The sequence below is a fragment of the Oreochromis aureus genome, linkage group 6 (genome assembly GCF_013358895.1).
Source record: "Oreochromis aureus strain Israel breed Guangdong linkage group 6, ZZ_aureus, whole genome shotgun sequence".
Taxonomy (NCBI): domain Eukaryota; kingdom Metazoa; phylum Chordata; class Actinopteri; order Cichliformes; family Cichlidae; genus Oreochromis; species Oreochromis aureus.
Window position 1 is genome coordinate 42906715 of NC_052947.1, and position 26623 is coordinate 42933337.

Genomic DNA, 26623 nt, shown 5'->3' on the forward strand with positions numbered 1-26623 from the left:
ATCAATGAAGACAAAACTAAACAGCAGTGACGTTTGTAGGGTTACTGAAGTTGGGCTAGCTGGTATATAATGATGTGCTACGCTAGCGACACAGCTATGTTAGCATAACAGAAACACAGTGAAGCTGGAGGATGAACGCTAACTTTTTTCCACTCGATAAAAGTTAACGTGAGGGTTCCTGATGGTTAGGGACAAATGCAATCGCATGGCAGGATGCTGTAAACGGACCAAACTTCAGTCAGGAGAACAACTGAGATAATCCATCCACAATACGAGGTTAGTCATTAATATACTGCTGCATGGGCTGGGCTGTAGTTACAGCGTAAGGTTTTAAAAACTGAGCTTTAAAATGAACAGTGGTGATAAAAACCGAGAGAGGCCGACAGTGATCACTGACTGTTTTTAGGGGCTTGTTCAGATTAAATGGAACAAGATACAAAACATTAAAACATGTTAAAAACACAACACCCTAAATAAATGTTTGGGCCAGGAAGCAGGATTCATCATGTCATCACTTAAAGAGCAGATTAGGTGGCGCTGGGCTGTGACCTCGAGCTCACTCTGGGCTGGTTTCAATGAACTTTATTGACAATGTGAACACACACAAAGCCCCAGGATACAGGTGTTTCTCTGCTCTGAATTCAACAAACAAAACCAAGCGGAGCATATTGAAATAAATGCATGGAGGGATGGGTGTCTTGTTAGCATAGATACAATAATTACCTTACAGTTTATTTACAGTGATTAGATGATTCGGTGGACGTTTCATCCCCATGTTTACTGAAACTGACAAAGATCAAAGCTTGGGGTTAAAGTTTGACTCAAGTCTGAATTTTTGTTGCAAAGTATGAAACGACGTGAAACTTTGCAACAAAGAAACATTTCCAAAAACGCTCCAGGAATCAGTCTGCAGCAAGTCATTCCCACAGGCGCAGGTGTCACCATGGCAATGGGCAAATAAAGAGCAGAGCTCAGTTCTCCTCAGAGGACAGACCGGAGACACCGGATACTGATGCAGGTGAGTCAGGTGATGTTCAATCACATCAGCAACATTCAGGTGTGACTGATTACAGCAGATCAATAATTATTGATTACTGGAGTCTGACAACAGAAACTGAAATCCGCCCGTGCACACCCTGACCCTGGGTGACCCCAGCTGAGCCAGCGCTCTGATTTCCTGGCTCTTCGTGGTTGCTGCAGGTCTCTTCTCACCTGAAATGAAATTGTGCCTGTCACTCTTTCAAAATAAAACCCGTTTATCTTTTAAAAGTATGCACATATTTAAAACCGACTCTGACATAACTAATCATGGCGATCGGTGACTCGTCAGTCTGTGGGACAGGTGAGTTTTACAGGAATTGAGTCACTTATAAACTCCTTTCATTTAGATTACATCGGCAAATGACAAAAGGGCGGGGCTCAAACAACAAACTAACCTGGTGATTGGCCCAGCTCAGAGTGGCAACCTCTGATTGGTACAGTCCTGGATCCCGACGAGTCTCTGGATCCGGTCCAGGATGATCTGGTTGGAGCTCCTGCAGTCCTGGCCACTATAGGGCGCAGCAATCGTCAGGACGCCCGCCACTTTCAGCTCCTCCCCCTCCTCCTCCACGGGGATCCGGTTCTCCTGCAGCCACTGCCGCAAGGCATCTCTCCGCTGACGCAGCTCCTTGGGGTCCAGGCAAGGGGACGGCGGGGGAAGGAAGACCGACCGCAGACGCTTCGCCGTCTCATCATCAGCCGCTCGCAGGACCTCTACCGCCTCCACGGCGTGACCCATCACCACCCGCACCGCCACCGCCTCACCGAAGGACACCAGGACCACACTGCAGGGCACAGGAAGACAAGGGTCAGAGCCACGTGACTCCTGATCAGTCAAATACCCGGAATGCAGAAAAAACGAGTTAAGGTCAAAGTTCACAGGAAACGGCTGAAAAAACTCAACTCGTTTGTCATGATCAGCTGTTCGATTTACAAATTAGGCTCCACGTGCGCGTTACCTGGCGGACACCGGGTCCACGCTCAGCAGCCAGCCGCGGTGCTCCTCGCCTTTTCCCGCTCTCACCTTCACCTCTTTGTTGACGTAGTGAAGCCACCTGAGCGGACCCATGAGGGGCCAGCCGCACTGCATCATGGACCTCACGGCGCTGAGATCGAAAACTGAGCAATAATTGATCCACACCCCCTCCACTCCCTGCCGTCTGCTGGTCACAGCTGTTAACGCTCCTGAGGAAACACAACACGGAAAGAAAGGTTCCGCTTTAAGGCGTAATCTGAGCCGCGGCTGCCCCCTGCAGGGTGAAGCGGGCACAACAAAAACAAGCGACTAGAATTAGAATAGAGACCCTTCGGCCAAAGCATAAAACATTAAAGAGAAACCAAATAAGAAGAAAACTAATACTGCGAAGTCACAATAAACCAGCAAAAATAAAATAAATACATTAACTGAGGAAAATCCAGAAAACCTGAAATGAGTCGACAAATTTAATTTCAAATAAAACGTGACTCTGGAAAAACGCAATGAGGACAGAAACAACAGTCCTGACAGACCATAAAGCAGTCCATTTAAAACTGATTTAAAATTATTTGGACAAATTCAGAATAAAGACTGTTGGAAACTAAATTAATCCAAAGTTAAGCCCTGAGACTTATTAACAAGCAAAACTATTTAAGAGTTTTCAGGGAAATGAAATTTGATATCAGAAATTTTTAAAAAGGAAAAGGCTTTCTCTAAAGACAAACGAGAGAAATTAAAATAATTTCTAGAATAATAAGATTATGTGAAAAAACAATTTGTCTAAACGAGAATCTGAGGAATTCTCACCGTTACAGTCAGCTGTTAGGAGGAAACGGTTAGAACAGCTGAAAAAATGCCTAAAATATTTCTTTAGTTAACAAAAAAGAAACTTTGAGCAATGTTTTATTAGAAAACTCAGAATTATTCATTTAACATGTGAAGGTGAAAATAGTTTTCTAAATATATTTATCAAAAATCATATTTTGCTCATTCAGAAAATACAAGTGGATAAATTTCTCCATAGGCAAGAAAAAGATTTCAATAGTAGGGGAGACCGTAATGTGGGTCAGTTGTAACACTTTCAATTTCTCCAATCAGAGCTAAATTTCAAATGATGTGATTCATCCTGTACATGCCAAATTCAGTCCTTCTATTACATGTGAAAAATTAGCACATTTTGGCAAACATGGACATTTTAAGAAGAAAAAAAGTAATTTGTGTGCCAAATGTAATTTAAAAAAAAAATTTATTTCAATTTCTAATAGCATTATCTGCTTTGCAGTTAAACTCATCAAACTGAAATTATGTTATTTGTATGTCTATCGTGATATATTCTGTGAAGGTCTTTAGTGCTAATGTTTTAGCTGTTGGGTGTAATGTTAGCTAGTTGATATGAGATGAGATGAGAGAGGGCCTTTATTTGCCACAACCGAGATGACAGACCTTGTTGACTGTACATACAATACACAAACATCACATTGGGGAGACAGGTCAGGCTAGGTAGCAAGGGAAAAAAACCTTGGAAATATGTAACACAAAAGGATAATCCAGGGATGCACAGATATCATAATAATATCATAATAATAACACAATAAAACACAGACAAGCAACATGGGAGAGTATTCCAGTGTGTACAGCTGAAATCTCCGATTGCACCTCCAGCTGATCCGCTGTCCACATCAGATGGGAGGTAAGCATGGGAGGGAGGCGTTGTATTCGGAGGAGGGAGGTTGTTGGTGCATGTGTGCGTGCATGTGTGTATCCCATGTTCAGCAGACCACGCCCTGTTAAATGGTAAATGGCCTGTATTTGTATAGCGCTTTACCAGTCCCTAAGGACGCCAAAGCGCTTTACACACCCAGTCATCACACACTGGTGATGGCAAGCTACATTGTAGCCACAGCCACCCTGGGGCGCACTGACAGAGGCGAGGCTGCCGGACACTGGCACCACCGGTGAAGTGTCTTGCCCAAGGACACAATGACTGAGACTGTCCAAGCCGGGGCTTGAACCGGCAACCTTCCGATTACAAGGCGAACTCCCAACTCTTGAGCCACAATTGCCTTCATTAAGCGAAGGTCAACAGTCGCCAGTGGACCCAGGTGGCCTTGAAGGAGGGACAAAGAGTTCTGACAACAGTCCTGTTATCATGGAGAATTTTGTTGTTCCAGTCAGCTTCGACCTTGGCAGGCCTTCAGCTGGTGCCAGTGGGATAGCTGCATGAGTGAAGATGGTGAATGTTTGGTTTTAGTGGGAACAACTGCATCCAATTTTTACAGTTGGTCTAATGTCCATCACTGGTCACCAATTCTCTCAATTCCTGTTCTTGTTCTCCAAGATGTTATCCATATTGCATTCATTAACACAGTCTTACTCATAGCCCTGCCAATCGGCTATCATGTCGGCCAGCCTTATGGGATTTTGAACAGCTGTAGCCGCTTCTTGTTCTTTGATAAGCCAGGTCCGAGCCAGCTCCAATCAGTCAGAACTCTGTTATCGTGGTTCTGAATTGGTAGATGTCATTTGATGTCCTCCATCGAGAGTGTCACCCCACACACAACGCAACCGACCATCGAGTATCCGGCAGCAAACGTCTCCGCAGGACAATTGGGCTCTCCCAAGACCAGGAAGGTGTCAATTCCATTACGGGACCAGTTGATCAAATCCATAATTCTTTAGGTTTTAGAGAACAAGGCTGAGAAACTCTTTGAGGGTTAGAATTAGACGAGACTAGACAAAGACATAAATCAAATCAAATCACTTTTATTGTCACGTCACATGTGCAGGTACACTGGTACAGTACATGCGAGTGAAATTCTTGTGTGCGAGCTTCTCAAGCAACAGAGTTGTGCAAAAATACAATAACGTAAAACAAGCAAAATATAAAAATGGCTAATCTAAAAGTAATAAATATATGTACAATATATAAAGGTATATACATTACTGAATGTGTATACTAAATATGTTTTTCTACATGTGTGTGTGTGTGTGTGTGTATATAGTGTGTATATGTATGTTTTACAAATGAAATAAAGTAAACAATAAAATAAGATATATAAAATATACAGAGGTTGGTATGTGCAAAACAGTGGCATTAATGTACAGTATGGAGTGCATAATGTTGAAGTTCCAGTAGTGAAGGTGAGGTGTCTATGACGTGTTCAGCAGTCTGATGGCCTGGTGGAAAAAGCTGTCTCTCAGTCTGCTGGTACGGGACCGGATGCTGCAGAACCTCCTTCCTGATGGAAGTAGTCTGAACAGTTTGTGGCTGGGGTGACTGGAGTCCTTGATGATCCTCCCTGCTTTCCTCAGGCACCGCTTCCTGTAGATGTCTTGGAGAATAGAAGCAGCAGCAGGGAAGATAAGGGAGTGAGAGGGTGAAAGATGCGTCCGCCTCCTCCGAGAGCCAAAGATGGCTATAGGAGTCGGGGTCAGTTGTAATAGCAACAGTCTGGGTTAGTTGTAACAATAATGCAAATGTTAAAACTCACCACACTATTACTTGAACTTATATTAAACAAGTTGGGGCAATAACATCAGCAGAGAGAGGTTCACTGGTCACCTTTGTATATGCGGTTAATGCCATTGGCAACACATTTCCTCCAATGTTTGTGTTCCCACGCATACCTTATGAAGATTACTTTGTCAGAGATGAAATGTTACAACTATCCCCCGTCTCCCCTACAGATGAAAATGTGTGATCAACAAATTCATTTAAAACAGGTTCAAGAATCCTTTGGCTCTCTTAAAGATAACAAATGTGAAGACGTTAGCCCCACTGTTACAGTAAAAGAAGAACTGCCTCCATGTGTAAGTTCATCCCCAAACTGACAAAGGATCAATTAGTCTGTTAAATAGTGATGTCAACATTTTTTCACTGCTAAGAGGTTAAATCGAGGACTTAATGAGGAAGTTTGGAGAAACATGTTTTTATGGTATTCGACTGGTTTTGGACATGACAATGAATAAACATTAGATGACAGTTTTATCGTGTTTGTTGATTTTCATAAAGCCATAAATTTTAAGACCATTCAATACTTTGGATTTGGGAATAATGTTTGAGAGCCGTCACCACTTTATATCAGGGCTGTAGAGCTCCATTAAAGGGGCTTGGGGTACAACTCAGAGCTTTGGGGTTAGTCGTGGGATTGGACGAGGGTGTCCTTTAAGTCCGCTTCTGCTCCTTCTTGTCACACAAATTATGGAGTATTAAAAAAGGACAGTTTCAGGGTATCCCATCCTTAGATAGAGATGGGCACAACTGGCTGATGACACTGCAATGTTCCTATCAAATAGACATGATGTGAGCAGGCAGCTACTTGTGTCAGGGCTGAAAATGAGTCTGTCTTATTCCCTCTCAAATATTTAAATCTGTCAGAATTAATGGTATACCTGTTAAAACAAAACTACATATTTGGGAGTGATTATTGAAAACAATCAAAAAGGATGTAAACTTCTCCAATTTTTGCTCCTGTAACTGAACAAAAACAAAAAAAATTAACATGTGGCTGATGAGAGATTTGTGTTACTGCCGAAGACTGGACGATGTTGCTTTATGACCAGAAATGCCCAAAGAGATCTCTACAGAGTTACATCAACTTTGATTTGATTGATATGGAGAAAGAAAAGCCATCGCTTCAAAAGGATATTCCCCATAAAGCAAACAAAAAGGTGGTCTGGAATGACCTCACGGCACAAGCATAGTCCCAACCAATGATGGTGATGCATCTTTTCAACAGCTCAAATCACATAATGAAGCACTGTCGTCATTTCAGAGAGTTCATCTTTGGTCATGTGATATTCTCGAGCCCGACACGGGCTTCTTTTGGACACGCTCATGTTCAAACGTTTATTCATACAAATTAGTTTTTAATCTAATAAACGTAAAACAGATGCACCACACCGATAGCCTGATATTAAACAGAAGTTGCTAACGCAGAGAGGGTGATCACAGTTAGGCGGCTCATTTCAAGCTGCTGTTCATATTTTTGGCCACCAGATGTCACCAAAGAGGCCTGAAGCGCTTCGAGTAGTGAACCATCTCGGTCGAGGAACATGGTGCAGGTTCACCGAGCGACCCCCGGCCCGGACGCGCTCCGCTCAGCTTCGTTAGCACTTTCAGTGATAATGATCATTATTCTGGTGATTTGTGACACAGAGCAGGAAAATGAACATTTAATTACATAAACTTTTTTTTTTTTTTTTAAATCACTGAGCACGCTCAGTGCTGCTGTTGGTTTCTAAGGTGAGGCCTGCACAGTAGAGCTTTGAGACTTTGAAGGTTCCTGTCCTTCAGCCTAATGAAGAAAATCACTGCAGTCGTCCCAGGTGGGCTGGAGCCAGTCTTTGGATACGACAGGCCCCTCCAAACCGTCTGGATTGCCAAGAACCCGCCAGGTTTCGCCTTTGTGAACCCGTGAGATGCTGATGACGCTGTCCAGGGGTTAGAAGTGAGTACTGCACCCACCTGAGCACACGCTTTCAGTTTCTGATGGTACGATCTTTAGCTGTTCATTAGTGACACCATCAGTGACGTCACAAGGTTAAATAGGCTGAGTTTAATGCTGTCATAATACATCACTTTGATTAGTTGCTCTCTCAGGGTTATCTCCAGCAGTCAGGTACTGCTGAGCTCTCTACTGGTATGCCTCGGCGCTCCCAGTATCAGTACGCCTACGACTCTCAGCATTACAGCCTCCTTAGCTGGAGGAGCAGGTAACCCGTGTGGACACATGTTTTAGCCTCAGTGGCGGTAACCTCATGCTGCAAAGACACGGTGAGCTAAACCCATCCAGGTAATCGTTAATCTGCTGTGACATCATGAATAAAACTATAAACCCCTTGAGTGCGAGCACATTCCCGGGCCCTCTGGTGGTGGTCAGAGGGCCTGGTGGCGCCAGTGTCCGGCAGCCTCGCCTCTGTCAGTGCGCCCCAGGGTGGCTGTGGCTACATGTAGCTTGCCTCCACCAGTGTGTGAATGTGTGCGTGAATGGGTGGATGACTGAATGTGTAAAGCGCTTTGGGGTCCTTAGGGACTAGTAAAAGCGCTATACAAATACAGGCCATTTTACCATTTACCACAGAATACAGGAGACATCCTTGCTGCACAGGTCTTACGGCATCACCTGACTTGGCACTTCCTGTTACAGGTGCGTGGTCACAGCGTGCTGTGGCAGCATGCGTCAGGAACTCTGAACTTTCAGGTATATTGATCACACCTGTGGCTCCCTCCCTCTCTCTCTCTCTCTCTCTTGCGATCACTGAGCTCATTTCCTGTCTGTTGATGTGTCGATATTATTGATTACTGATTAACGATTGTTGTGCTTCAAGCTGCGTTTGGTTTCACTTCCTCTCTGATCGATAAAGACTGATACCAGCACGCCCGTGTCTGGCTGGACTTAAACAGCATGTGCGGATGTTTGTCTGAGTTTGCTCAAACTACTCTCAGCTGGCTGACCTTTGACCCTCCTGAGCATTCTTGCTCTGAGCTCACATCAAGCTGCTCAGAGGGTTTAAACTTCGTCACCCCTTCTTTCCAGCTCCACCCATGTGGTGATGTCATCGCTGGATGGAGCAGCTGCTGAGCTCTGGAGAGCCAGACGGAGGGTCAGACCTGCAGACCGAACAGCTGAAACATGGCAGACTCTTCATCGTCCTCCAACAACTCTTCGTCCTCGCTGAGAGACCTCACGCACACAGGTGAGACACCTGATCTGTTGGCATGAAACAGTATAGAGTAGACGGAGGCTGCCACCTGTTCTGACCTGACGGCTTTTCACCAAACAGGCTAACAAAGCTCTGTTGTCCTGATCAGCTGACTGTTAGTCAGGCTGCTCTGTGTGTGTGTGTGTGCGCACGTGCGTGTGAGTGTGTGTGAGTGAGTGTGCGTGTGTGTGTGAGTGTGTAAAGCTGAGCTATAAACTGTGAGTTGGATGATGTGAAGGTCAGATGATATTTATCAGGCATTAAATCTCCAACGTTCTTCTGGGAGGTGAGGTTCTGCTCTCTCTTGGTTCTTTGAGTTCTCATTCTCGAGGAAACATCAGCAGGTCAGTTCAGATCAGCGTTGATATTTCCTGTGGAGACTAATCAGTATGTGGTGTGCTCTGAACAGGATCTCTGTGGAATGTAGCTCCACCTCCTAATAGGATCCACATGACCGCAGCTGATCTGCAGGAATTAAACCTGGATTAATGAGATGAGGTTATTGGGAAACTCTAAAAGGTGGCATTACAGAGAGCTTTACACGTGGAATAAAACATGTTTAAGTCCTCAAGCCCAGCCTGAGGTCTTTCTGTTAAAAAGGAGTTCTTCCTTCCCTCGGCTCGTTGGGGTTTTCTCTTGAATGTTGTCGGTTCTTTAGCTTACAGAGGAAAGAAGCTGAACGAAGGCAAGAATACTCTGTGATTAATTATCTTTAAAGTTTTTTTTGTTAGCAGTCCAGCTGATTTTGGGCTGAGGATGACTGAATGGGGAAAAGAGAGTCCCAGTAATGGGACATTTCACCTGAAATGGAAAAAACGGAACGCATCTACAACATGTTCCAAATTATTTGCTGACAGCAAAGATTAGACGTTTTCTTTTGTTTTTCAGGTGATAATAAGGCCAGTGCTTGTTTCTGCTAGCAGACTGGATGCTGCTGTGAAAGGCTAAAGTAGAGGTCCTGAAGGTCCAGGATTAAGTTCTGGGAATGTTTTTAAAAATTCCTGTTGGATTTCAGAGGTTGCTGGTGACTATTAGTCTGTTGTGATTTGGCGCTGCATAAATCAAATTGAATTCTTGAAGGTTCCTGTGGATTTGTTTGTGGTTCATGAAGGTTCAGCACATCTGCTCACCTGATTCATTTTGCTTGTGGGAGAGAACATCGGCTATTTCCACGTCTCTGAGCTAGTCTTGGACTTTGACCCCATTCAGTTGTATATATTTCATTAAGTTTGATTATTGAGTTTTTTCTTTTTAATCATGTGGGTACTGTTGTTGTTGTTGTTGTTGGGTTCGTTCTCAGTTGCAGTGAAAGCTACATTTAGCTGTCAGGAGCAGCTCGTGGTCAAAGTAACCATTTTACCTGGATCTCTGATTATGTTCCTCCATCTATTTTCTCGCCATGTTTATTTCGCCTCCTCCATCTTTTCCTCAGTCTGTTGTTGGGCTGCTGTTCCTCCTCCTGCATGTCTCCACATGCAGCAGCAGCCTCCCGTGCTACAACTGTTGGCGGTGCAGCAGCCCGACAGCTGCTTTGATGCTGCGTCTGTTTTTTTTCTCTCAGCTTTTTAGCTCCGCCTTCTTGCTGCTTCTTCCTCGCTAAACTTTTTCTACAAGCTGCGTGAGCACACAGTGAAGGTAGGGTTGGGCCGGTCTCGTTAAGAAATTTGATTAGGCGATCCAGTGTGAGTAATGAAAGTGAACGAATGGGCTGCTCTCATAAGGCCGGTGTACAGCGGCCCTTCAGGTCGGCCCTTCGGTGCGCGGTATGCCAGATTACCAGTCCAGCCCCGATGGTGTGAGTGCTTCACTCCAGTTCACACGTACGAGGAAATCCTCCATGAATGGTTGAATCTGCTTCCCTGTGGCATGCTTCACTGCTGTGATGGTGTGATTGGTGTGGCAGTTCTCCTGCTCGTTCTGTCCATATCTGTGTCTTTCCCGGTCAAAGGTTTCTGGGAGCCTGCTGTTGTTTTGGCATCAAGCTGGTTTTGGTTAATCTCAGAAAATATGTCAGCAGCCTCACAGCTCGTGCACTGGAGAGAACCGAAGAAATCTGGAGCGGCGTTCGGCCTCTCACTGCTGGTTCTTGTTTCCTTGGCAACACTGTCAGTCATCAGCGTGCTGTCCTATTTGCTCCTGGCGTGCCTCTGTGTCACAATCACCTTCAGGTGAGTGGAACCTGCTATAGACAGATAGATCACATTACTCAGCATGAAAAACATCTTCCTGTTCTCCATCCCGTCTGCAGAGTTTATAAATCCGTGATCCAGGCTGTTCAGAAGTCCAATGAAGGTCATCCATTCAGGTAACCCGGGTGATTTGATTCTAACCTGGCTCTAACCATTCTAACCTCACTGGAGCTCTCCTCTTCAGGTCTCTGTTGGAGAGGGACATTTCGGTGTCCTCAGAGTCAGTTCGGCAGCTCGCTGACCAGTTTCTGATCCACTTGAACTGGTTCAGTAATCAGACAAGGAGGCTGTTACTGGTGGAGGACCTGGTCGACTCTCTGAAGGTCAGTGTGTGTTTTTATTCTGTGTGTTTGTTTGTTGTGTGTATTCTCAACTTAATCTATCCATGAAGCCAGATAACACACACCAAGCAGTTAAACTGCAGGAATGTCTAAATTCAGATAAAACTGAGGTTATTGTGCTCGACCCTAAAAACCCAGAGTCCTGACAGGGACTAGAAAGAGAGAGCAGATTTCTCCTGTTTTGGCTTCCCTTCATTGGCTTCCTGTTAAATCCAGAATTCAAAATCCTGCTCCTCACATACAAGGTCTTAAATAATCAGGCCCCATCTTATCTTAATGACCTTGTAGTACCATATCACCCTATTAGAACAAAAGGGAGTTTTTCCTTTCCACTGTCGCCAAAGCACTTGCTCATAGGATGTCATATGATTGTTGGGTTTTCTCTGTATTATTTAGGGTCTTTACCTTGAGACTGTTGTGATTTGACGCTTTATAAATAAAACTGAATTCAATTTTGTTTATTGTTTGTGTGTTTGGTCCATGTCTTTGTTCTTCGTGTTTCAGCTGGCAGCCGTCACCTGGGTGATGACGTACGTTGGTGCCGTGTTCAATGGCGTCACCATCTTGATCCTTGGTGAGTTTGTTTCCCTCTGAGCGATTTAAATATCAGTCTTTCTGATCTCCGATTGGTTTTCTCTCTGTGTGCAGCTGACATCATTTTCTTCACTACACCGTTGATCTACCAGAAGAAGAAGGTAAAGACACACCTTATGTCCCTGTCTTCTACCCAGTCTGCTCCGTGCTTAGCTCAGAGTGTGTTTCTGTGTTCAGGCTCAGATTGATCATCACGTTGAGGCCGTTCGGCTCAAACTGGAGGAAACTCTGCAGAGGTGAGGTCACGGGTAATCAGGTGTTCATCATGACCTCACCGAAGGTCAACTCTGATCTAAATGTCTCACTGAGGTCAGAGGTGAGAACCTGACCTTCATTTCTGCAGCACCACTGGGCTCTGTAATGTTTGTCTCAGGTGTTCATGGTCCACAGGTACCTGTCGTCTTTTACAAAGGCTCCCACCTGTTCTACCTCTATGAAGAGTTCGACTGAACTGAGCATGCTCAGTGTGTTCATACTGTCTGTTCTTCTTGAACTTGTCACCTGTCTATAGTTAAAGTTCACAGTCAGGTATTGATTGCTGATTGATTCATCCATGTTCAGTTTCTACGTTAACACAGATGAGCCCACCTCTAATCTGCAGGTGTTCACATTATTCTGTCCTGACAAGCGTCCTGTGTCTGTTTTCAGTTTGCAGGATAAGTTACCTGGCGCTGTGAAGAAAAGCAAGGTTGAGTGACACCTGAGATGTTGAAGCTCTGCCCCCTCCTCTCATTCGCCTGTTTGTCTGTGACTCACAAGACTTTGAATAAAATCAGACTGACGAGAAACAAGCCATGTGTTTTTATTCTGGCCCAGCGTCACCTGTCCTCACCTGTCCAAGCCGTCATATTCAGAGGTGTGAGCGTGGTCATGTTTACACAGTTACTTCCTGATGTTTGGACAGGAAGCAGCTTCAGTTTCACGACAGCGAGGAAGCTGAGTCATGGAACTGTGAATTTTATTTTGTTGGAAGTATTCTGTAGTATAACTGCACTGTGAATGCCCTTCAAAATAAAGATCACCATGACTGTGACCAGTCAAGAGTGATGCTTTTATTTTGAAGGCCTCTGAGAGAGGTTTAAATATCAGAGATAAAAATATCTCGCTGCGCAAACATGATTCCGTGTGCGCTTTTACTTTGTCTCCTTCACGCCATCATGGCTGAAAACAGACTCGTCTCCGTGGACTTTGAGGTCTTCGGGAACGTGCAGGGTAGGTCGCCTGACACGTGACGGCGAGTTTGTGTGTTTTTTGAGGTTTTACTCGCTGACCCTGTGTTTGTTCTCCGTGTTCAGGTGTGTGCTTCAGGATGGTGAGCTTCCTCTTTTCCTTCACATTACTGCTGTGTTTAATCAGTGTGTACCATGGAAACGTGTCACATGACTAAACGCACACACCTGTGAATGTGTGCCAGTACACAGAGGATCACGGACACAGTCTGGGGCTCAGCGGCTGGGTGAAGAACACCAGACAGGGCACTGTGATTGGTCAGGTCCAGGGACCGTGGGACAAAGTCAGTGACATGTGAGTCTGCCTGACCAATCAGAGCCTCCGAACACACACACACACACACACACGCACAGAGATATATCCTTTAATGGATTTTTATTTGAAAATGTCAGTGCAGTATTATAGCTCCCATAATGCTTTGCAGCTCTGTGCTGTCCTCATTTGCCTTCTCCTATGACCTGACTATGACCTCACAGTCAGAGCAGGAGGAGGACAGAGGAGCAAGGAGCTGCAGGCGCATACTCAGAGAGGCGGGGCCACAGTTCTCCTAAACTACTTGTGTGTCTGGCAGTGAAGTGCTGTGATACCAATCACACGACTCTCACCTGTGACATCAGACGTTTACATCATGTTAAAATCAAGCAGGTCCTTAAACTCCTGATGCCACAACTCTGTTACTCACTGGTGTGATGGGAGGGGCTAAAGAGGTGCCAGTGTGTAGTTTGTGAAATGACTCCACTAGAGATGACACGATACCACTTTTTTATGTCCGATACCGATATCATAAATTTGGATATCTGCCGATACCGATATGAATCCGATATAGTGTGTTTTTTAATCAATAAAACTGTTTTTTAATATCTTGCTGCATTTTGTATAAGTTCATACTCAAGTTTAAATAAACAACAACACTAAAGCTATTCTGTTATACCTGTATGTAAAAAATACACTGCACACAAAATATTTCATAGTTCAGCAACACTGATCAATCTAATAAACTTAAACCTGCTCCATCCTCCCTATTCTGGTATTTTAAAGAGTACTTAGCAGAAATATTAAGCAACCTAACTAATAGGGTTGCAAACTCCCAGCAAAAAAAAATAGGGAACCCCCCCCACCCTCCAGCTCATGATGCTTAATCGATGTAATCAACTTTAATTTGATGCAGTGTGAAAAAAAATGCACAGAAATAAATTATTTTTCAAGAATAATTAAATAGATTCAACATCTTTCTTCAGCAGAATTGCAGACTGCACAGATGGTATCTTCCCAAAGAAAAAAGTACTATAGCTTACTAGGGTATATTAGACTTAACAGTTACTATATACAGTAATGGACTTCTACACATTTTACATCAGATTAAAACTTTGGGTGTAAGATTCAGATAATTATTTATTAAAAGCTCGACATTTTAAATGAGAATAAGAAAGAAAAGTATGTCTCTGTGCCCCCTTTTCCCTGTTCATGCCCTATCGGCCCCCCTGGCTACACTTTGCTAGATCCGCCCCTGCACAGTTACCAGCCGTCAGCTACGTAGAAAAGGATCCTGGTGTAGAAAGTAATATTAAAGAAATTCTAACAACAGCTTATCAAGCTTAAACGTGCTGCTGTTGTTCAGCCGCTGGTTTCCTCTTTCTGGTGCAAAGTGGGCCAAAAACAAAGAAGAGAGACGGACTCGCGACAGAAAAGCCGATCAGCTGATCATTAAGCAGTTTCACGATTGAAGTAGCAGCAGGAGAGGGGGAGAGAGAGGCAGTCGCTCCATATATCGGTTGTTAAGCTTAACGTGGGAACGCTTTACAAACATTCAGAGATGAACTTACACACTTGCTTTACTTCTCTCTGGGATAACTTCCTCGGAGATGAAATGCTGGTTTGGTAGCGAGGCTACAAATACACACAGCCGCTCTATCACGTGAGCACACTGCTCCGACGTGCTACGGTTATGAGCCGAGTTACGCCATGTCGCAAGTTTTTTGAGGTGCTTTTTTGATATTTAATGGATCGGATTACATTTTTTATTTCTCTCCGATATCCGAGCCAGTAATTTAGGTCAGTATCTGACCGATACCGATACGTAATATCGGATCGGTCCATCTCTAGACTCCACCCACTCGTGTTGTAACTGTCCTGTGATGTAATCTGAACTCTTTAATGAGGGTGGGGTTTAAACACAATTAAGCCCCTCCTACTAAGTGATGCCAGCGGCATGGGCTGTGTCTCTGTCAGGTGACCTCACCGTGATGAAGAGGAGCACAGTGTTTCTTTATTCACTGCAGGGTCAGAGGTCACTGATAAATACCCCGAGTGTACTAACGGCACTCTTCCTCCTCCTCCTCTTCCTCAGGAAGCACTGGCTGAAGAGCGTCGGCAGTCCGAGTTCCCGAATTGATCGAGCCGTGTTCTCCAACGAGCGAGACATTTCCAAAGTGGAGATCCACGGGTTCTCGACTCGCTACTGAGCACGCTAACACACCTCAGAGGCCACCTGATCTGCAGCTGACTACCAATCTGACAGTATTGATTATTGATTGGTGACATCACTGTTTCCAATGTTTATTTTGATCAGAGAAATAAAGTGTAAAGGTTTACTGTTGCCATGGTGAACAAACTGAGTTTTTATTACACAGCTGTTTCCACCAGGGGGCAGCATCTGACAGCTGATTGGCTGCTCCTCCTGAAGCCGCACTGAGTTTATGAAGTCCACAGACTTGGAGGCTCGGTCATGTGACTGCTCAGGGCCCACTACACGTTTACCTTTCCTCACCTTCATTCACATCAAGCCTGCAGCCAGCTTAAACACATGCGGCTCCACAGCGCCTCCTCAGGCTGCTCATTGCTGACCAAATGAAACACATATTTTATATATACAGATATAAAATATATAAACTGAAACGATCGACCTGATGAAAATGTTTCCAAATAAGAACCTTCTATCTGTGAATGCTGCTGTAATTACAGTATTAATCACATCATGTCCAGGAAATCTAGGCCAAAAAAGTAAATTCTGATGTAAACCTTTACAAAAATAAAGACACGTAACAGCAGAAAGAGAGCAGGACGGATCTCTCTGCACATGAAAGAAGAGTTTTGGATTAATCAGCTGATTCTGGATCAGCTGATTCAGCTTGGATAAAACATCTCTATAATCCACAGTCTGAAGAGAAAACACATCCTTAAACATCTGCGCTGAGGCGTTTAGTAAAAGCTCATCGTTGCCAGCTGCTCCGATGCTGACAGAGGTGGAAGCGCACGGAGGTCAGCTCGTGGTGCTGCCACTAATTCACTGCATCTCTGTGTGAAAACAAATAACAGCAAGAATCATAGAGAGGCTCCGCCTACTTCAAGGTAACCCGTCAGATCACCTCATCTTCATCCAGCGTGCTGCTTCGTGCTGTTCAGCAATCAATTTAGCGATCAATTGTTCTGCTCACGGTCCAAACTCTTCATCGTCACCACGATCCGCTGTGTGCCATGTGACACAGAGCTGAATGGGCAGTAAATGCTAGTGGTGTTACTATGGTAATGAATCCTGGCGCAGCATCCAGGCGGCAAACCTCCTGATGTGCTTGGCGGCGCTGTGGCTCTCCATCTGCAGGCGGTGGTTCTCCTGACGGAGGCTCAGCACCTGCTGCTGCAGTGCAGCTTTGTCCCGCTGCTCCTGAACACAACATGGACACAAGTCAGTGCGATGATGTCATCCGCTTGCCTCCATGACATCAGCTTAATGTGCTTTACCTTTAGCAGGTCGAGCTGCAGCTGCTGAAGAATCTCTTCCAGTCGGAGGACTTCACCTGAGAGGGAGTGGGCTGTGATGTCACTGAGGGGAGGGGAGCCATGATGTCACTGTGATGTCAGCAATATTACTGAGAGAGAATAAATGAGGTATCTCACCTGTCCTCCAGGGCGGAGCTCTGTGATGTCACCCCCAGTGTGGGTTGTGTCTGATTGATGTCCGCTGTGAACAGGTGAACACTAGCTAACTAAGAGAGGGCGGCGGCTTCGCAACAACAGACAAACAACAAACCAGATGTGACCAACTGTGAGTCATGTGACCACAGGAGGCGGTCCTTAAGTAAATTTGCGTTTGAGTTCCTGTTTCCTGCCTATCAGCCCGAAGCGGTCCACCCCTTCTGCCTTCTCCATAAATTAGTTTCCAGACGGTTTGGAGCATGCTGAGGGTTGCTGAGATCCTAACTGATCTCTGAGCTTTAATCTGCTCCTCGGTGAAACCAGGAGCCCTGCTCAGTTGACCTCACTGACCTTTGGGAGTGTGCATCATTACCAGGTCAGAAATGTGACATATTTAAGGAGCTTAAAATCAGTTTTGAATACGCTGGGAGCAAAGAACAGGCACTGTTTCTTCTTCACTCACTATGTGTTAATAGACCTCTCTGCACTGAATCATATCTGTTATTAATCTCTGTCTCTCTTCCACAGCATGTCTTTATCCTGTTTTCCTTCTCTCACCCCAACCAATCACAGCAGATGGCCCCGCCCCTCCCTGAGCCTGGTTCTGCTGGAGGTTTCTTCCTGTTAAAAGGGAGTTTTTCCTTCCCACTGTCGCCAAAGTGCTTGCTCATAGGGGGTCATATGATTGTTGGGTTTTTCTCTGTATCTATTATTGTAGGGTCTACTGTCTCCTTGTTGTGATTTGGCGCTGTATAAATCAACTGAATTGAACTGGAGAGAATCTGCCCACCACAAGGTCAGAGGGTTAGTGGGCCAACAAACACAGAGGCTAAAGACTAACTGAGGTGGCTGTAGCTCAGGAGATACAGCAGGTCACTTACTAATCGCAGGGCTGGAGGTTCGATCCCCATCTGCTCCAGTCTATGTCTTTGGGCAAGATACTGTTACCTTTGAAGGCTTGAGTGCTCTCCAGGTGAAACCAGTCCAGCTGTGATGAGGCTTGTGGGAGCGGCATGTGTTTATCTCCAGACCTCAGAGCCAATAAGCTGTCAGAGTAAGAGCGGTTACCTGTGGAGGAGGGCAGGTGAGTGTTGACTCTGGCTGTATCCCAATTCAGGGTCTGCAGCCTTAAAGGCCGTATTTTAAGGCCGATTACGTCACAGCGACATGACGAAGGCTGTCCCAATTCAAAGGCTGCTCGAAATGCGTCCTTCATTTCCCTGAATTTTAAGGATGGGTCGGTGTAGACTTCGTGGCCCAACATATCCCACAATTCATAGCACGGCGGTGGGTGTGGATAATTTTGCCGAAAAAAAACGTTGGAAGAGGGGCGGCCGAAGAGTAAACTTTTAAAAGTAAGTACTGAATAATATGTCACTTATTTATGTGCAAATGTTTCTACATGTCGGCAAAGTTACAAACATTAGCGACGTTAGTACTTTGTGCGTTTACTTGGTTTTAAAGCCTTTACTTTAAAATATACGCCGCTCAATAGTCGACCTTAATCTTACAGAGAATGTGATGATTTTATGGATAATTAAAGTCAGTCATATATCCACAAACACAACAAGCTGAAAGTCAGTGATGCTGCTCGGTTTGCAGTCCTGAATATGACGGCACAAGCAGGATTCACTGCACTGTTAATGTTAGCTATGTTATATTGCTGCCTCTGTTCGGTGGTGTCGAGCCAAAGCGGACTTTAACGTGTGATTGAGCGAGCTGACGGTTCACTCGTTAAGCTGAAAGAAAGATGCTTTAATCACAGGAGTCACACATGTGTCCACTGGACCATCTGGAACTCTTCTTGTTTAGCTTTTCGTAATAACACAAACACTAAATCCTCCTTCTCTTGTGCTGTTTTGTAGCAGTGTGTACACCTGAGACTGTCACCTGTCTGTCTGTCCTGCACTCTCTCTCTGTTTCTTTCTCTCTGATTGTGGAATAAAAGTATGAACATGTATTTATAAGTTACACTTGTGTTTGAATCCTGCAGCTTATCACACATTTGATTTCCATGTGTGACAACTGCAAGTGTCCAGAGTGAGGACAGACTGAGGGACCCACTGCTGCACATCATCTGTGAGGCTTTGCACCCTGATGATCCACCAGGACAAACTCAGCAGTGTGTGAGGAAGAGGAGGAGGAAGAGCCAGCAGCAGCTGACAGATGGAGAGAATAGACAGACTGTTCCCTGTTTGTGAAGGACTGCTAGGAAAGTTTAACATAACTAATTGTCTGTCCTGAATCAGTCTTATTAGGTAATGTTCAAATAATGTTATCATCCCAGTGTTTTCAGTGTGGGAGAAAGTACTCAGGGCCTTCAAGTTACACACTATGAAAGGCAGCAACAAGTTTAATATTCAGAAACCTAAAGTATGTATCAGCAGCAGAATGGAGCTAAAAATAAATGTTTGTTTCAGTTCTATGAAGCTTTGAGTATTTTGGATTAGTAGCACTGCTGTGTTTGTTGCATCATATTGCTGTAATTGTTTATATGCTTTATATATTCTGAGCTAAGTTGATCTATAGTGTTACATCATATTCTATAAGGATGTTATGTGTTTGTAGACTTTCTGCCCAGTTTGACCCATTTAGCAGAAGTCAGCCTGTTTAAGGCTCTGATATCTATTCTGTATGACTTAAAGCAGTTATGACATGGTCTGATTTTCTCACCCAATAAAGGAATATTTCATATATCAGTCTGATCTTCATTCTATCAGACACAGTTATCACAGCTCGTACATTTTCTTTTTACACATGTATGTAAGCATTGAGCCAAATTTAGTAATGCCAACATATTAAACAAACAATGTTTGTCTCTTATATATAATACATCTGTATATACACTGTCAGAGATACTTGTCTTTGAGTGACGATTTAAGGTGATAGGAAATATAAATAAATGCAACTTGAATCTTTACTGCAGCTCAGTATCTGACACAGAGTTCATGTTCACTGCTGTAATAACTAATCATGAATAATATAATAACTATAATATTGGCCATATTATATTTACATTACCAAAGTGAGATGACTTTAGTCTCATGAACAACATGAGCTAATTATTATTTACTAACTAATCTTGAAATGACTGTTCAGTACAGAAATGAAGCCCAACTATCATGTTTTACAGTCCTGTGGTCTCAGCCTCAGATACTTATCAAATCACACAAAGCTCGTGTAGAAACAAATGAACAAAATATGTTCTCCTTCATTTCTGTCAAACAAAGCTGTATGAAATGTTTTCAGCTGTTAGTATCATGGTTGCTAGGCAACCTGGGCAGCGCGACGGAGGCTAGACCGTCCCATTTCACAAGCCTACAAGCCTCGCACTTCCGGCCTTAGCGGTCTTTGAGTGCGCGGCCCTTGAGGACCGTTGAGGCTGCGTACTTTAAGGCTGCAGACTCTGAATTGGGATACAGCCATTGACTTGAATTCTTAAAGTCAGAGAACAGGTACTCACTCCTCTGTAGCGGCAGTGGCAGTTTTCTGCCGATGGTGGGCGGTAGCGTGCTGTTGAGACGTGGAGGCAGGTGGTCCGACGGCAGCTGAGAACAGCAAAACAAAATCCCGTATAACATGTCACGTGACATCGTGTGGGTCAGAGATCTCCATGTAGACGGAGGAGGAACACCAGGGACTCTGATGGGCTGAGAGATGAGGGATTGGTTGTTAGAATGAAAATAAAGGTGGTCAGAGGTCAGGGTAAAGTTGCAGTCAATGAAAACTGGAAACACCATAAGTTGGACTCGTTCCTGGTGGGTGATGGGCTCCGCCAGGGCTGCCCTTTGTTACTGATTCTGTTCGTAATTTTTATGGAAAGAATTTCTAGGTGTAACCAAGTGATGGAAGGCTTTCACTTGGGTGGTCTCAGAATCTCATCTCTGCTTTGTGCAGACAAAGTGATTCTGTAGGCTTCATTGGGTGATGGCCTCCAGCTCGCACCGGAGCGGTTCACAGACAAGTGTGAAGCGGTGGGAATGAAAATCAGCACCTCCAAATCTGAGGCCATGGGCCTCACCTGAAAATGGGTGGAGTGCCCATTCCAGGTCAGGGAACAGTTGCTGCCCCAAGTGGAGGAGTTTCTCAGGATCTTGTTCACGAGTGAGGGAAGCAGGAGATCGACAGACGGATTGGTGCTGCAGCTGCAGTGATGCAGACACTGTACCGGTCTGTCGAGGTGAAGAGAGAGCTGAGTGTAAAAGCGAAGCGCTTGATTTACCGGTCGATATACAACCTTACCCTCACCTATGGTCATAACCTTTGGGCAGTGAATAAGATCACGCATACAAGAGGCAGAAAAGAGCTTCCTCTGAAGGGAGGCTGGCCTCTCCCTTAGGAATGGGGGGAGGACTTCAGCCATCCAGGAGGGGCTCAGAGTAGAGCCGCTGCTCCTCCACATCAAAAGGAACCAGTCGAGGTGGTCTGGGTATCTGACAAGGATGCTTCCTGGGTGAGGTGTTCCTGGCCTGTCCCACGGGGTGGAGACCCCAGGGCAGACACACTGGAGAGACTATGTCTCCCGGCTGGCCTGGGAATCACTCTGTGTTCCCCTGGACAATCTAGCGGAGGTGCCTACGGAGAGGGAGGGTCTGGGCTTCTCTGCTTAGGCTGCTGACCCACGACCTGGCCCCAGAGAAGTAGAAGCAATTGGATGGTTGGATGGATGGAGTTTTCAACATGATTGTTGTCACCTAGTCAACTATAAATAGATCAGCAATCAATTATAATGGGACAACTATGAATCAATGTTATTCTAGTGTCATGACTATGATATCATCAGGTTTCATTAGTATTTTAATGCTGATTCATTGACATTTCAACCATAATGATGATTCAGACAAACATCAATTCAATGTCATCTTGCTACCTGTGTTACCTTCAACATGTGTTTATGGGAAAGTTCATTGTGCTTCCTGTTTCTACTAATTAACCAGAGATGATGATCATTATGATGATATGACAGGAGCAGCCTTAGTAACACCAACTAGACAGATGTAGGACAATAAATATGTTATTAAATCCAATCTTACATTTGAACTGGGGCAATTTCATGAATAAATTACTAATAAATAATGAATGACAAAGAAATGAGCCTCACCTGTTCACCTGCAGTGACATCAGATTGCTTCACACCAACATCTTTTATTGGAACACAGCTTAATCTGCAGGAGAAGTTTATGTTTATTGTTGATTAGTGAGCTGTGATTTAATCAGTTTAAAGAATCAGAACCTGAAAAGCAATTGGTCCCAATGCTTCTTTAAGGGGCCAAGCTAGTGTAATTCTAGTGCTGGACCCCAGCCTGGCACTAAATGGGGAGGGTTGCTTCAGGAAGGGCATCTTTGCCAAATCAAACCTGCGAATCACTAAAACTGAATTTTGCATATCGGAGCAGTCAGGGCTGGGTTAACAACGATTGCCTTCGATACTGTTGGCTAACGGGATGCTCATAGAAACACTGCTGCTGTTAGCCAATGACAAAGTAAGAGGAGAAGGCATGTGAGGAGGCAGTGAGACAGACTAAATGTAAAGAGAGAGAAGGCTAGTATGATGGAGAGAAAGAAGATAGATATCTGTGTGCAGGAGTCCAGGTGGAAGGGAAGTAAGGCCAGGAGCACAGGAGGCAGACTGAAGCTGTTCTACCATGGTGAAGAAGAGTGAGTGAAGATGAAAAGTGTCCTACAGGACAATGAGTTTGAAGCTGGGAATCGAAGGCTTGATATTGATTGTTGTCAGTGTGCATGGCCCACAGGTTGGCTGTTAGGTAGAAGAGAATTTTGTAGTGCTGAGGGACTGGGATGGTGTCTGCTGTTTCCTCTGGACAGAGGAAAAAGGAGACTTTGTGCAAAAATGAGGAAGCACAGGAAAGTATTCAAAGGAAAGGGCTGTCACAGAAACAGTGGGATAGTGAGGGAGATGAAGAAAGTTGGCAGAAGTACTGGGAGGCTAGGCGTACAGCAGAGGTGGCAAAGTGAGACCGGACACTAAGAAAAGAGAAGAAGACTTGTACTTACTGGCTATGCAGAGTGATCGAGCTGGAAAGGATGTGCAGCAGCAACTTAGAGTGATGAAGGACAGAGATAGAAAGAAAACCCTAACCCTCATGGGTGAAGAGTTTGTGTTTACAAGGTGAAAGGAGTAATTTTAGGATCTTACGAATGAAGAAAATGAGAGAGAACATACAGATGTGATGTTTGCTGTGAGAGAAGGAGCTTCAGACGGACGTGTCTGTGTCGAACATATGATAGAGTGATGAGAGAGGAACTGTGGTACTGCATGAGGTAGTCAGGAGTGGTTTTGAGACAGAAGAAGAAGACAGAGGTGTCTGTGACTGATATCTAGAATCACGTAATGTTGATTTGAAACCCACAAACTGCAAAAACTTAGCTAACACTAAATAAACCAGCACGATGACAACAGTTAAATAAATCTGGTTGCTGTATTTTATGTCAGCAGGATAAGCTGTGATTGAAGTTTTGACAAGAAAAAAACAGAACAAAGAACAATTTATGTGGAACATCAAGTCATATGTGAAACTGCTGGCTGAGGGTAAACATAGGTTCTGTAAAATTATAATCCACATCGGCAGCAACGACACCCGGTTACGTCAATTGGAGGTTAACCAAAACCGACATTGAATCGGTGTGTAACTTTGCCAAAACAACGTGGGAGTCTCTGCCCAATCAGGCCAGGAGTGACACGTTAGCCGCATGTCCTCCTTAAGCTGCTGTCTGTCTGAAAAAGATGATGTAGATCACTCAGTCGCTTTCTGGGGGAAACCTGGCAGGAAGCAGAGTCGCAGCTTACACGCCTCGCTGTTAATTGCTGCAGCTTCTCTCCTCCTGTTTTCCCACCAAAACCAAATCCCCTGAAGGCTTTGACTTTGGACGTGACGTGCGCTGCGCTAACCGCTAACTGGAGCCAAGGACCAAACTTTTTGCTGCGCTGGCCGCTGCGTTCTACATGCGCCTGCTCCATGTCAAAACATGGAGGTTATATCCTGTACCAGAGTCTGTGTTGTATTATGTTCAAATGTCTAATAAAAAAAATGTATTGCTCATTCATAAGGAAGACGCTTTGTAACTATCCCGACTAGTGAGAGTGCGTTGCCCCCCCGCAGAGCCGTTGAAAAGTCTCTGGAGGTCCCTGTGTCAAAAAGGTCAACAAACAGAATGTTTTCCTTCATCGTGTGGTTGAACTTTGTTTCCTTTGGTACGTCACAGCGCTTTGCACGGCGTAGCGGGAAAGTGCATTACGCGTAGGAATAACAGAGGACATGGATCAATATTTGATAAACAAACTGTTCATACTCGGCTACAGGTTTCACTTCAGATTATAGTAGGTGACTTTAACATTAATTTAGATGTTGAATGTAAAGACTTCAACACTGCATTGAGTTCATGGGTAGAATCAGATGGCAGATCTGCCACAGAAACTGAGCATTTAACAGTTTCTCCTGAAAGGCCTCTCTTCTCTGATTCTTAATAACTTTTAATTTGCAGTGATGGGTGGACTGGAAAGCTCAGGCCTGACTGCCAATACTTCTTGATGAGGTCATCTCACCTGTTGCACCTGCTGGATCTCTTCAGCCCCTCCCCCTCTTGAGTAAGCCCCGTTTCCTTAGTGGAGCCTTCTTTACATGTGATTAAGGCCTCAGGTGAGCTGGTAGAGGAACTGCTTTTGGACCTGCCCTCAGACCAGCTGGTGGATCCATGACAGTCACTGAGACAGGAAGTAAAAGGTCAGCATTCATCCATCATTTTTTCATCCATTCATCGGTCATTCAACCATCCATCAGCAATAATCCACTCTTGTATCATCTGTCATTCATCTATCCATTATTCCTCCCTCTGTCAACCTTTCATCCATTTATCAACATCCATCCATCATTTGTTCCATTCATCCATACGTCAACCATCAATCATTGATTCATCAATTCAATTTTCAACATAACATACAACATCTGCTGTGATTGGTTGGGGTGAGAGAAGGAAGACAGGATAAAGACATGCTGTGGAAGAGAGACAGAGATTAATAACAGATATGATTCGATGCAGAGAGGTCTATTAACACATAGTGAGTGAGAAAGGTGACTGGAAAGGAAAAACTCAATGCATCATGGGAATCCCCGGCAGCCTACGTCTATTGCAGCATAACTAAGGGAGGATTCAGGGTCACCTGGTCCAGCCCTAACTATATGCTTTAGCAAAAAGGAAAGTTTGAAGCCTAATCTTGAAAGTAGAGATAGTGTCTGTCTCCTGAATCCAAACTGGAAGCTGGTTCCACAGAAGAGGGGCCTGAAAACTGAAGGCTCTGCCTCCCATTCTACTTTTAAATACTCTAGGAACAACAAGTAGGCCTGCAGTGTGAGAGCGAAGTGCTCTAATAGGGTGATATGGTACTACAAGGTCATTAAGATAAGATGGGGCCTGATTATTTAAGACCTTGTATGTGAGGAGCAGGATTTTGAATTCTGGATTTAACAGGAAGCCAATGAAGGGAAGCCAAAACAGGAGAAATCTGCTCTCTCTTTCTAGTCCCTGTCAGGACTCTTGCTGCAGCATTTTGGATCAGCTGAAGGCTTTTCAGGGAGTTTTTAGGACATCCTGATAATAAAGAATTACAGTAGTCCAGCCTGGAAGTAATAAATGCATGAACTAGTTTTTCAGCATCACTCTGAGACAGGATATTTCTAATTTTAGAGATGTTGCACAAATGGAAGAAAGCAGTCTTACATATTTGTTTAATATGTGCGTTGAAGGACATGTCCTGGTCAAAAATGACTCCAAGGTTCCTCACAGTGTTACTGGAGGCCAAGGTAATGCCATCCAGAGTAAGAATCTGCTTAGATACCATATTTCTAAGATTTTCAGGGCCGAGTACAATAACCTGAATTTCAGGATTAAAAATACAGAGTTTTCACAAAACACTATTAAATGTTCAGTTTCTATGCCGTATGTCAGAACAGGAAGTAGAGTGTGATTAAAGTGGTGGATGGGTTCTTTTACATTTTGAGAGAAGCCATTTGAGTCTAATAACAGATTAAATGTCTCTGTCTGGGTCTTTGGTTGATTAACAAGCTGGAGTGGAAGGTTGCTGCTGCGCTGCCCCCTCAGCTTGTGCTTTGAGGACTCTGACAGTTAGTATAACTCGGGGGTGTTGATTCAGTCATCACACTGTCACCAGGTTTCTGTAAGGCAGAGTAAATCAATTTATTGATTAATAATCAATCAGAATCAGAATCAGAATACTTTATTGATCCCTATTGGAAATAATTTTCCCCTAGGGATCAATAATAACAAATATTAGTTCATGTAGTAATAGGACTTAGAAGAGAGAGACCTAATGCTTAGTAATCTGCATTTCAGTGTTTTATTGGAGTTGTGGACACTATATTGTTCTTTCCAGAACTGAATAGAATAGAATAGAACAGAACAGAACAGAACAGAATAGAATAGAATAGAATAGAACAGAATAGAATAGAATAGAACAGAATAGCCTTTTGTCATTTTTTAGGTTTAAATTGTTTTTGTTTTTTTTCTTACTTTGGTTTTTTTGGTGGTTTGGGACCTGACACGGTTTCTAAGGGAATGGAGTTTTGGGGGTGGAGAGTAGCTGCAAAGAGGTGTGTAAC

The 26623-nt window shown here is 44.2% G+C and overlaps 3 protein-coding genes across 12 annotated transcripts in view; 1 reads left to right on the forward strand and 2 right to left on the reverse strand.

The window, feature by feature from the left end:
* Window positions 1-565: 565 nt before the first annotated feature.
* gemin6 (gem (nuclear organelle) associated protein 6) lies at window positions 566-2340 on the reverse strand. The gene is made up of 3 exons (XM_031736283.2): window positions 2001-2340; window positions 1437-1826; window positions 566-1212 (listed from the first exon to the last, which is right to left on the reverse strand). The coding sequence occupies exons 1-2, from the start codon at window positions 2132-2134 to the stop codon at window positions 1454-1456; spliced, it is 507 nt and encodes a 168-aa protein (XP_031592143.1). The 5' UTR covers window positions 2135-2340; the 3' UTR covers window positions 566-1212; window positions 1437-1453.
* A 2978-nt stretch (window positions 2341-5318) lies between these two features.
* LOC116317481 (reticulon-3-B-like) lies at window positions 5319-13369 on the forward strand. 3 transcript variants are annotated; one of them, XM_039613266.1, is made up of 11 exons: window positions 5319-8716; window positions 10737-10890; window positions 10971-11027; window positions 11096-11234; window positions 11757-11826; window positions 11901-11947; window positions 12024-12082; window positions 12237-12374; window positions 12495-13058; window positions 13142-13158; window positions 13261-13369. In XM_039613266.1, exons 1-8 carry the CDS (start codon window positions 8653-8655, stop codon window positions 12355-12357), a joined length of 711 nt encoding a protein of 236 aa, XP_039469200.1. In that variant the 5' UTR covers window positions 5319-8652; the 3' UTR covers window positions 12358-12374; window positions 12495-13058; window positions 13142-13158; window positions 13261-13369. The 3 variants fall into 3 exon arrangements, with proteins under 3 accessions (XP_039469200.1, XP_039469201.1, XP_039469202.1); XM_039613267.1 differs by having other exon boundaries at window positions 5321-8716; window positions 10740-10890; XM_039613268.1 differs by lacking the exon at window positions 12237-12374 and having other exon boundaries at window positions 5321-8716; window positions 10671-10890.
* Window positions 13370-15619: 2250 nt separating this feature from the next.
* The window catches only part of LOC116317579 (signal-induced proliferation-associated 1-like protein 2), a 32808-nt gene continuing 21804 nt past the window's right edge, over window positions 15620-26623 (reverse strand). For 2 of the 8 annotated variants that reach the window (XM_031736394.2, XM_039613262.1), the window contains exons 14-21: window positions 24553-24711; window positions 22090-22153; window positions 21868-21975; window positions 20452-20638; window positions 17937-18056; window positions 16971-17034; window positions 16815-16896; window positions 15620-16737 (exon numbers count right to left, since the gene is read on the reverse strand). In XM_031736394.2, coding sequence (XP_031592254.1) covers window positions 16594-16737; window positions 16815-16896; window positions 16971-17034; window positions 17937-18056; window positions 20452-20638; window positions 21868-21975; window positions 22090-22153; window positions 24553-24711 — 928 coding nt within the window. In that variant the 3' untranslated portion in view covers window positions 15620-16593. Of the gene's footprint in view, window positions 16738-16814; window positions 16897-16970; window positions 17035-17869; window positions 18057-20451; window positions 20639-21867; window positions 21976-22089; window positions 22154-24552; window positions 24712-26013; window positions 26180-26623 lie in introns of those variants that run through there. The other 6 variants (XM_039613263.1, XR_005613346.1, XR_005613345.1 and 3 more) reach the window with 6 other exon arrangements.

Excerpts from the sequence above, each read along its gene's own strand:
- gemin6 (XM_031736283.2), bottom strand. The coding sequence starts at position 2,134 with ATGATGCAGTGCGGCTGGCCCCTCATGGGTCCGCTCAGGTGGCTTCAC. Across the intron at positions 1,827-2,000 it reads GTGGACCCGGTGTCCGCCAG|TGTGGTCCTGGTGTCCTTCG; the intron begins GTAACGCGCACG and ends TGTGCCCTGCAG.
- LOC116317481 (XM_039613266.1), top strand. The coding sequence starts at position 8,653 with ATGGCAGACTCTTCATCGTCCTCCAACAACTCTTCGTCCTCGCTGAGA. Across the intron at positions 11,028-11,095 it reads AATGAAGGTCATCCATTCAG|GTCTCTGTTGGAGAGGGACA; the intron begins GTAACCCGGGTG and ends TCTCCTCTTCAG. Across the intron at positions 11,235-11,756 it reads ACCTGGTCGACTCTCTGAAG|CTGGCAGCCGTCACCTGGGT; the intron begins GTCAGTGTGTGT and ends TTCGTGTTTCAG.